Genomic DNA, 11,657 nt, shown 5'->3' with positions numbered 1-11,657 from the left:
ACTTAAACCTTTTTGTCATCACTCCTGTTCTTTGTAGCATAAAAAGGGAAAGGGCTTTCACCTGTCCATTACCCACACTCCTGACCTGCTGTCTCAGCACCCACTCAGCTTCGGGGCAGCCTGCAGGGCTCAGCCCGCGGACCAGATAGTCCCAAAGGGAGGGTGGTGGGAGCAGGGAGCAGTAAGGAAGCTCAGGTCAGACCAGTCAGTACATCTAAACCCACTGGAGATGCTGAACATAGGTATGTGAAGGCTCCAAGAGGAATCTGTAGCCCTGAGCAGCACCAGTGAGTGCTGACAGCTCACACTCACTACGTCCTTTACACCATGACCTCTGGCCTGCTTCCTTCTGCCTGGTAATGCATCTGTTTTCTGGCAAGTTTTAGCAGATTTTAACCTATGCTGTCTGTAATGTGTACTGGTGGAGGGCTCACAGAAGTGACCCTTTCTCCCACACCCCTTGGGGATGCACCGTGCAGCCCCCAGCTGCTCCAGGATCCCACCTCCAGAAGCACCAACCAGCTCCTCTACAGCACCTGCGTCCCCACGGGTGACCGTGGAGCCTGGGTTCTCACCATTCCCACATTGCAGAGTCATCTCGGGGGTTACTGTGGGAAATCTGCTGAGCAAGGGAATGCTCCTCCCCACCTCAACAGCAGGACATTTTCCAGCCAGACTTTACCAAGTGTAGGCTTCAAGTTCTGCCTCCTGCAGAGAATGCTCTTAGACACCTTCAGAAACACCTGTCCCCGAACAGTGTGGGTCCCAGCACAGGCAGCCTGCAGTGCCCATCATTAATTAAACTCCCTTCTGCTCCAGTTTTTTTTCTCACGCATCCCAGAGACACAAAAACATGTTCTGAGTGTCATCAATCTATAACTGTGCCAAACTGGCTGTTCAGGAAAAATCAAATTAATGTGAACGCTAATGAACAGCAAATCTCGGCTCATGCACACGTCAAAGGAATAAAAATACTCAAAGAGGAGGCAAATTAAAAAAAAAAATCAAAGTTTAGATTAATTCTTAAAACGAGGAAGCTTTTCCATGTTATATTTATGAACAAAAAAAAGTCTTTGCATTGATGTTTTAAGCCACATAGCACCACTTTGCCTGTGTTACTGTAACTTCCACAGAACCAAAAGCAAATTGGATCCTTTGGAGCTTCTGTTATTAATCAGACATAGACTGAGAAATTCTTAAACACAAATTCAGCAATTCAAGGAAAGTAAACTGACTTAATGAAAGCAAAGTTACTATATAGCATTGATATTTTTTGAGCCTTTGTTCACTAATGCTTATCCAAGGCACAGCAGTTTTACTCCACAAGCTACACAGTCTGGTTTGACAGTATTCTGAGCGCCATTTCTAAACCTGAGTGCTGCTCCTAGAAACCACAGACCTTTACAAGCAGGTGTAAGGTGTAAATTGATATTCTTGTTGCAGTGCATTGAGAATAACTTCTAGTAATGACTGCTGCAAATAAACAACACTTTCTTTTCCAGGTGAAATCCATTTCTATTGCTTTTTAGGCACCACTGAGCTGTATTTTGGTATGGGATTTGGGGAGTTTAATATATATGTAATGCTGGCTGGAATTATGAAAAGTTGTTACAATTTTAATGCTGAAAGAAAAAATGGCTTAATTCTTTACTGTAGTCAGCTAGCCTGGTTTACAGAATACAGTAAGAAATTACCACCACATCAACACTTACAAAAACAAATCCAAAGTTCTTTAAACTGTCAATTTAAGAATATGTGGAGTCTCTGTGATACAGACATGAGACCTGACCACACTGTATGCAGTCCAGCTTTAAAGAATAACTCCATTAAATCTGCAGACATGTTTTCTTTCATTGGTGATTAATTTTTTCCCTATCCCCAAGGGAAACTAATGGGAAACCTCTTTAATTATTAGAAGATATTCAAAACTACATTACAGTATCACTATGTGAATATAGGACAGATTCAGATGACAACATTTCCAGCTTTGTAAAACGCAATATTTCAGAAAAATAAAACTTATTAGAATACATTATCACCACACCTGCCCATCCAGGTTATGTTTGCAACTCTGCTGCTGATTTAAGGCGGGACTTTTAGCAAAATAGTTACATCTGCTTCCCCATTTGTAATTGGCAGCTACCAAAATGTCTCTTCCTCATACAACTGAGGACACACAGAATCAAGTCAAGCTGTGGTGCAGAAGCAAAGACATGCCATGAAGACAGTTGCATCGTGGATTAACTTTTCTGTTTGTAAAGTGCAGGGTATCAACAGCATGGACAAAAAAAATGAGCCCTTGGAAAAAGATAAGAGTGAGAGCAGAATCTTGCACTAAGGTTATGTATTTAACAGTTTTACATGAAATATTCATATATAAAAACTTTAAGTGCTTTTCTCCAATTTAAAAATCTAAAGAATTCAAAAATAAGGCATTCAATATTTGAAAAAGTACAGATTTACAAAATGTGTATATTCTGTCATGAAAACTCCACACCAACATTATACACTTGGAAAAAAAATACAAACAGGATATATTACAAATTTATGTAGCAATAACTTAGTTCTTACCATGCAATAAAAAGGACGTTAATTGAGATACACAAGCTTTTAGCTTTCCCTAAACTGAAGGGCTTAATTTTGTTTGCAAATGAGCTTTTATGCAAATTCATAGAACTGTGGCACTTGAAATTTCTGGTAGCCTTTCTATTGAGGGTTAAATTGTACATAATGATTATGAGGATGGAGAGTAACACAGCAGCTGTTACGAATCATTCCAACTTTGTTCAACAATAGCTGAAACTCTTTTCTCATATTCACGTTTGTTCTCCTGGTAAAGTTGTGCTGCCTGACTGTTTGCTGGACTGTTTGGATTGGGTTCATCAAGCAGAGACTGGAAAAAGGGGAAAACATAATGTGAGACAAACCAACACATGTAAATCAAGGAAAAAAAAAATCAGCTTACTTTCAAGTCAAATGTGTTTCAGAGGCAGACACAACTCAGAACGGCCCAGTTAAAAAACTTAGTTAAACTCATGGTTAGGCAGCCCTAATTATATTACTGACCCTCAAATTACACCCTGCCTAAGCATCAGTGCTGCACACACTTGAAGCTCCACAAACAAAACAGAGACAGTTTGTGCTACTCAGCACTACAGAGCTAACTGACTATTTGGTAATTACATTATACTGTCATTCAGGACTAAAGAGGGGCTAAGATGTCTCCTACAAAACATCACTGTTGAAAAATTAGAACAATTACACAGAAGCAAAGGAATTGTGCATTCCACTGTGCTAGGCCATTTTTCCTTATATGTAGTGTGTTTCAGTAATATCGTCCCTTTGAGGGCTTCACAGTAAAGTTAAGTGTTTCAAACACAAGGCAAATTTCTGCATCTGATATCCTATCTTGAGTAAAAACAGCTAAAAACTAACACAAACCAGTAACCACTTTCCTGTGCAAAAATATACAATGGCAGTTTTGAATCTTAGAATTAGTGATTATGTAGCATCTTTATTTGATATAAAAATACTGCTTAGTTCATAAGGATTTGCAGCTCCCCTTGATACAGATACATGGCTACTCCATCACTGAGCTGTGAATTCTGGAACAGAGACCAACAATAACATAATTATTTGGTACAACAGATGCAAAGTTACCTGAATTGAAGTTAAAATAGATGAAACATCATATGTTGGACTCCAGCGATTCTGAAGAATATCTAAACATATGCTGCCATCTGCATACACTGTAAATACAACACAGGTATCACTTAGAAACTGTCAGATTTATGGCACTGTTGAGGGCACTTATTGTTCCAATTCAGCCTGTGCTTAGATTAATGCTTTAGGAAAGAGGACAGCAGTTTGTCTTACCATCTTCTGTGGCTTGACACATACTTTGAATTCAGATTTATTACTGAAATTAACAGAACACCTAAGAGGGAAAGAAGGAAGGTCTGGAAATTATGGCATTAGCACAGGAACGGGCAGACTTGGTGTCCTGCTCCTCCAGTGTGACTGACCCACACTGTCACAGCAGAGAGGCCTCCCAGAGAGCAGCAAGGCCTTCACTGCAGGAGTGGCACCACTCCCACCCTCACTCCACGAGCAGGGACAGCTCCTATCCCATTTCCACACACTCTACACTCACTATGAGAGGCACCAAGGCAGACTGTAGAAAATACGGAAAAGTGCCTGAAATCCTACTTCTGTCTGGATACCTCTCAGTCTTATGGAGTTCACATGAACCTGAGACTTACTGCTCAAACTTCTACACCCTTGTCTTCCAGCTTGTTCCCAACAAATTACAGACCTTGTGGCAGAGACAAAGTGGCCTGCACAGTATGTGAGGCATAATTTCTACAGAGGAGCAGCAGGCAGGTTTTTTCTGCACTCAGTAAAACCTATCAGTGCTGGGGGAGGCAGCACAGTGCACTTTCATCACTGCCCTCATCTTTGAGATGGGGTCAGACACCTCTACAACTGAGCATCCTCATTTTCTTCCCTGTGCTAGTCCTGGTAGGCACAGAGCACCAGATGAAAGCAGGGACTTGGGTGAAACCTCACCTGGCAGGGAATAATTAACACTTGGCCCCATCAGCTCCCTGCAGCTCATGCAGTGGCTGCACAGACACGGCTGCTGTTAAATGGAAAGGGACAGGAATCTGCAGCCAGAACTCCCTCTTTGAACCAACCTAAGTGCAGCTGCTGCTGAAAATACTCACAGGCTTTGCTACTGAGGCTACATATTGATTACTAAGAGGCAGATAGCTGCTTCTTAATAGCACCATAACTCTCAATTTTTCGTCAAGCAGTTGCTGTCCTAGACATCTACTTTAGGAGATGCAGTGAAGAGAGATTAAGCATTCTGGAGCTTCAGAGAATGCATGACCACACTGTAATATCTATTGAGTATTACAGCTAAATAAAGACGGTTTACTCACCATTTGGATGGAACATTTTTGATAAAAATCTAACAGTTGGAGGCTTATTTGGATATTCTTCGGAAAATTCTATTACTAGTTTAAAAGTACCTGTCCAAACAAAGATAAATACAATCAGATAACTAACAACAAAAGACCATATCCAGGAACATAGACAAGAAATTAATTTATGTGCTCCATGACCATCATTTCTGCTCACCGTTATATAAAAAAGCAACAGTGAATCTGATTGCTTTTCATAGACTTCAAGTGATAATGCAAGTATGGAACTACTGGTTAGAGTAATAAACCCTGCAGTAGTGGTTGGGTAGGAGCTTGGAGACTCACTGCATACATGGCAAAGGCAGCCTTATCCAACATTATCCCACTTTTCCACGACCCAGGTATGCTGGGTCCATGGACTTGGGTGACTTTAAGGCGTTTCATTAAGAAGGCATTGTGGTGCCATCAAAGAAACACTGGAATTTCATAATCAGCAATCTCAGTCTTTGGAGCTCAAAACTTATTCACTGAAAACCTTTGTTATGGATCAGTGAATAATTTACTGTAATTCCTCCAACCCAACACAGAGAAAAACCCATCTGCTGCCAATTACTGTAATAATACCATAATTATTAAACTCCTTATTCCTCATATGCCTAAGGGAGGGTCATTACACACTAGCTTTCATGTTTATGTACAAATTTGGGATTCCCTCAACCTCACTGAGTTCTATATTGAGAACACCTAAAGGTTTCTCACCTGTTCTTCATTAGGAGAACAGGGATGAATCAAACATGCCAAAGATGAAATGAGAAAAGCTCTTGTTGAGCTCTGCTAAAGAGATGTGCAAACACACCTGGCAGTGTAAGTCCAATAAACCCTGCTAAAAGCTCTTGTGGGCATGTATGAAAAAGCCTTGATAGAAGCATTGCTTCGTAGCTTTCTAATCAACCATGAGCCAGTGTGATGAGACACTGCTTAGATCAAGATACGTATTTTTATAGCCAACAAGCCTCATGGCTTCACTTACTTGGTTTGTTTCAAATTATACACAGATAACATCTATTATTTTTCAGACGCAGAACAATGTTAGTACTGGCAACATTTATTAGAATGACAAAGGATACAAAAGTTAGCAACTTACCATCTTCAAAAGGTGTCCCTTCTGGCCTGAAAGGTTTTAAAAAGAAACTCCAGTTAAAAGTGATCATTACCTACTTGCACATAGGCACAATAGATGTATATCTTCTTTCTCATCCTCTCCAAGATACAGGCAGAAGCAATAATTTAAATTATTATGGTTACATCCATAGGTAACCTCTGAGAGCTTTGCTGTACCTAGACACCTGCTATTTGGGATATCTACTTTATCATCATCCCAAACAATATACATGCCTTTAGGTGACTAGATTGGAACAAATGAGGAGATTATTAGCAAGCACACTTCAGTTTTAGGAAAGGATACTGTCACCTCTTTTTCCACAGGATATGTAATGTAACTTCCCAGACAGATCCTGCACCTTGTCCTACTAGGATTCATTTCAATCACTAATACATCTGGATTTAATGGCTGAGAACATGTGGCACTTATGTACTTTAAAGAGGAATTCTGCTTTTTCATAACACAGTATAACCTATTTATTAAGCCACATGCAAGCTTTATTCAATAACAAAGCTAAACAAATTTAAAATTTAATTTTTTTTCCTTCCTAACCATTCCCTGTTTTGGACATTTTTAAAAGTTTACTGACTTTACACACATGAAACAAGAGAATAAAAAAAAATATATATCATATTTAGCCCTCTAATACTGAATTTCATAATGATAAAAACTTACCCAAATATAACTGCATTCCATTGCATTATGTTATTCTCAGATGGTGCACCACTGACACCCACAGGAGGGTCTTCTTGCAATCTAAGAATTACATAGAATCACAAGTCATATATATGAAATACTTCCACCTGCAGATATAATTTACCAGTAATATCCACATTTTATACATATTTTCTCATTCCAGATCAGAAAATACACAAAGCATTACACGCAGATTATCAACGCTCTGAGAGACAGACCTACAAGGCAACACACATCAAGATTTTCTCATGTTTTACATGGAGACACAAGGGCACAAGAGGTCTGATTAAGTGTTCAGGGAGCAAAGGATTAGCTGTAAGAATAACTTATAGCACCACGGACAGCTGAGATTTATGGTGCTACACTGTGAACTATGAGAGAGCAACTGCTGCTGGCTGCCACAGTGAATTGGAGAACAAGCTGCAGCCACAACCAGGAGCTGAAATCCAGGCAGTGACACACAAACACAGAGCACTCTTGCTGGGACTCGAGACAAAGGACCGTCAGTGGAGCTTTTCCTGCATACCCAGATCCATGCATGACAAGTGGCTAAATTTGGTATAAGCCTATTTCAACTGACAAGCTGATTGCTTCAAAAGGGAGCAAAGGGGAAACCTGTGTGTTGCTACTCCCTCTCACCAGTCCCACAAATGTGTTTATCTCTAAAGCAATTATGGGAACATGTGAAATTATTTTTAGTTCCTTAATCCTTGGACTAGGGAAAAGCATGTTACCTACTGAAAGCTTCACAAACAGAAATATGTACTGCAGCCAGAGGGCAGGATCCAAATGCCCCCCCTGCCCATCACTGCCCCATATTAAGGATCACAAGACCCTGATGAATGTACACCAGCAGGCCCCAATCAATCCACCTGCTCAAACCCCCTCAGTGACAGCTCCTACTCCCTTCACCTGTTTTGCCTCCGGAGTTATCCAATAAGAAAAATGCAGTGACTGCCCCTGTGTCACAAACAACTCTTGAGTGTTACCATGTGGTTCAACAATATCACAGCACACCTATAAACAAGTCACTACAAAAAGCTCTGCAGACCAAGGGACAAATTCTCACTAAATGCCGCATGCAGATTTATTGAGAGCTGTCAGCAGCACAGCCAGGCAATCCTCCCTGCCCTTGCACTGCCTCAGCCTGGGGTAACACCGTGTGTTGTCCAAGGATGCTGAGCAGTGGTGCTGCCCTGAAGCTGCTCAGAACCCCTTTAAACTCTGTGTTTACATCTCTGCTCTTTGAGCACACACAGTCCAGACCGCTGAATATCAACAGCATAAACCACCTACTATTTTGGTCAGGGAAAGCAGGAACAGGACTTCTTCCTACGTGACAGCCAGGCTGCAGGCCAGCAGCAATGCCTGAGCGTTCGCCTGACAAATGCATCTGGGAGATGACTTCGGTTTTTAGATCAACTTCAAAGCATGTTTGCACCCTACTTGTCACAGGGTCTAACTACAGAAAGGAACTGGCAAGGACTGCAAATAGGACTAATCCTGAAAGTCCTAAACATGCAGGGAAAATGTGGTTTTAGTACGTCCTTTTTATCAGCAAAGTAAATAAATAACCTTTTATTTCTTTTGGTTTATTCAAACAAATTAGAGGAGGTAAGAAATCTGCTGAACTCTTCTCTCTTGACTGCTCCTGACAATCACAGTATGCAAAAGCAGTTTATATTTATTGAAGTGAATCAGAGTTCACAGCACACCGTCTGTTCTTTCAGTATGAAGTACAAGTAACATAAACAAATACACAACTTGCAGCACAGAAGAGCAGAGTAAGACAAAAACTAACATGAAAAAGTTACGTAAGTTTTGGAATATAAAAGCTGCTATATATATGACTAATGGATTTTATTTACATTGTCTACTTGGTTATATTTTTCCACAGCTTTAGAGTCTTCCCTCAAGCCTTAATTCCAAAATTATTAAACCAGTCCTTGTAGGAATATGAAGGCATAAAACCCACATCTGATTGCAATCTTGAAAAATTGAGGTAGTCAGCCCGAAAAAAAAATCACTGATTCATCTGTGTAACCAAATACAATAAAAAGTCTGAATATCCTGTTTTGATTTGAACAGGAATCAAGCAACACCCACTTAACAAACACCAACACTCGCACAACAGCAGGGGAGGGCTCCACTTCCCAAAAACCTCCTACTGCTTCTAGATTCACGAATCAGATTTTTGTCGCTGTTGCTGTTGTGCAGCCACGTAGAGCAACTACAATACACGTCAAGTGTTAACTGATGTGTTTGCAGGGCCTGGTATAACATAGCCATGCTAAAAAAAGAGACACTATCAAAGCTGACTCACCTCCAACTACTCCTGAGTGACCCAGCCTGGAGAACTCTTAATGTACATCTTACAAGGAAGCCTCCCACCCTTTTCCACACTCTGCTCTAAGTATGTTTACGTGTCAGACTGGAAATAATTTATTCCAGAGTCAGTGGTTCAGTCATTAACATTTAAAAGAGTGCAACTAATAAGCGCTCCTTTAGCAGTTCGCATATATTACACAAAACTCTTCATGATTGCAAACTTTAAACACAGTATCACATGATTGTGCATAAAAACACTAAAGGTCATTTTGGCTCCTATTACATACAAACGAAGCGTTCGCCAATTCTCTGCGCTTCGTTTCCAGTGCCTATCGCTACGAAAATCTTTTCAGAGCGATCCTCCGACCCAACAAGCCTGGAACACTTCTGAATTCCGGCTGAGCTATTCCAAAGCCGGAGCCCGCGGGTGGCGGGGCGCGGGACGGGCACGGCCGTGCCAGCCGAACCGAACCGAGCCGAGCCAAGCCGGGCCAGCCGAGCCGTGCCAGCCGAACCGAGCCGAACCGAACCGAGCCGAGCCAAGCCGGGCCAGCCGAGCCGAACCGAGCCGGGGTCCCCCCGCCAGCCCGGCGGCCCCGACCCCACGGGCGCTGCCGGCCCGCCCCGCTCGCAGCTCCAACTTCTATCCTCAGACGCCCCCAGCCGTCGGCGCCGGCCGAGCCGGCTCGAACAAAGCCGGCGCTGCCCCCGCTCCCCCCGGCACCCGCTCCCCGCGCCCCTGCGCGGGCGGCTCGGTGCCAGCGCCGGGCCCGGCAGAAAGGCGCGGGCAGCGGTGTGTGCGGGCCCCGCTCACCTCTTGAAGTCGCGCATGAGGCGGCGGCGCGCCGGGGTGGACATGGCGGAGCCGCGGCGCCGCCTCCCGCCCGCGCCCGCTGCGCCCGCACAAACAACCCGCAATGGCGGCGCGCGCGGGGCGGGGCCGCGCCGGCCGCACCACTGCGGCACCGGCGGGGGGGGGCGGGACCGCACCATCGCGCCGCGCGGGGGGAGGCGGGTGCACGCGGCTGCGCGCTCGGCGGAGTTTGGGGAGAGGCAGCGGGAAAAGGGACCGGGAAAGAGCCGGGACTGCCGGGAAAGGGTCCGGGACTGCCGGGACAGGGTCCGGGAGAGAGCTGGGACTGGGACTGGGACCGGGAAAGGGTCCGGGAGAGAGCTGGGACTGGGACCGGGAAAGGGTCCGGGACTGCCGGGACAGGGTCCGGGAGAGGGCCGGGACTGGGACTGGGACCGGGAAAGGGACCGGGAGAGAGCCGAGACTGGGACCGGGAAAGGGACAGGGAGAGAGCCGGGACTGCCGGGAAAGGGTCCGGGAGAGAGCCGGGACTGCTGGGACAGGGACCGGGACAGAATCCGGGAAAGGGTCCGGGATTGCCGGGCGGGACAGGGACAGGGACCGGGAAAGGTTCCGGGAACGAGCCGAGACTGCCGGGACAGGGTTCGGGAGAGAGCCGGGACAGGGACCGGGAAAGAGTCCGGGAGAGAGCCGGGACTGCGGCACCCCAGGAGAGCCGGGACAGGGAGCAGGAAAGGGTCCGGGAGAGAGCCGGGAGTGCCGCAGCCCGGGAGTGCCGGAACACCGGGACAGGGAGCAGGAAGGGGTCCGGGAGTGCCGGGACACCGGGACAGGGAGCAGGAAGGGGTCCGGGAGTGCCGCAGCCCGGGACACCGGGACACGGAGCAGGAAGGGGTCCGGGAGTGCCCAGCCCGGGAGTGCCGGGACACCGGGACAGGGAGCAGGAAGGGGTCCGGGAGTGCCCAGCCCGGCGTTGGCGGTGCCGCAGCGCTGCCCGGCGCTCTCGGGGCGTTTCAGCCCGCAGTGGGGCAGGTGGGGTTTTCTCCTCGCCAGACACACCAGCTCACTGGGATTTAGCTGAACGTCTGCAAAGTACAGAAACTATCAGTCGTGGTCAGATTGCAAGGGTGTACATTTCGAGTCTTACTTCTATGCTGTGTATTCAGCCCACTCCCACTATTTGCAGTAACTGGAGGTTTTAAACATTTAGTTCTTATCAAATTTTATTTAGGGATAATGGTCCATTTTGCCATATGGGTCACTCAGCATCTCTCGAAGTTCCCTCTAAATACAGGCTGATGTCCTGGCTCTCAGCCCTTTTTAAAAATCCCATTACTCCAACAGACAGAGCAGGTCTCTTTGAAGTCGTGACCTAGTTCTTACAAGCAGTCTTGGAAGTTATCCCTGAACTTGGATTTGTGTGGTTACATGTGCCTCCCTGCTTTTTTTTCCAGATGATTTTAAGGAGGTCAAACCATCATGGGACTTATAATGAAATGACAGAAATAAACACTGCCTGTCCATTCCCTTTGCCTCCAGCCATCCAGGTGGTGGAACAGCATCAGCCCAGGGTTTAACAGCACAAAGCTCAGTACTGCTTTTTCACCAAGTTAATGCCAGCCCTGCTGCAGCAGCACCACTGACTGGGTTATTTATATGATGAATTCACATTTCACATGGGGTGGAGTTTAACTCTGCAAAGATGTATTCAGACCACTTTAATCCAATG

At 45.1% G+C, this 11,657-nt stretch overlaps 1 protein-coding gene across 1 annotated transcript; it reads right to left on the bottom strand.

Annotated features, from left to right (window-relative positions):
* Positions 1–2,327: 2,327 nt before the first annotated feature.
* UBE2B (ubiquitin conjugating enzyme E2 B) lies at positions 2,328–9,996 on the bottom strand. Its single transcript, NM_001245727.2, is given in 6 exon segments — positions 2,328–2,893; positions 3,661–3,749; positions 4,947–5,036; positions 6,073–6,098; positions 6,766–6,846; positions 9,929–9,996. Coding segments are annotated over 6 exon segments (459 nt in total). The 5' UTR covers positions 9,973–9,996; the 3' UTR covers positions 2,328–2,764.
* Positions 9,997–11,657: the final 1,661 nt, after the last annotated feature.

This window comes from Taeniopygia guttata, chromosome 13, assembly GCF_048771995.1.
Source record: "Taeniopygia guttata chromosome 13, bTaeGut7.mat, whole genome shotgun sequence".
Lineage (NCBI taxonomy): Eukaryota > Metazoa > Chordata > Aves > Passeriformes > Estrildidae > Taeniopygia > Taeniopygia guttata.
Note: the sequence above shows the minus strand (reverse complement) of the source record. Positions and strands in the feature narration are given on the sequence as shown.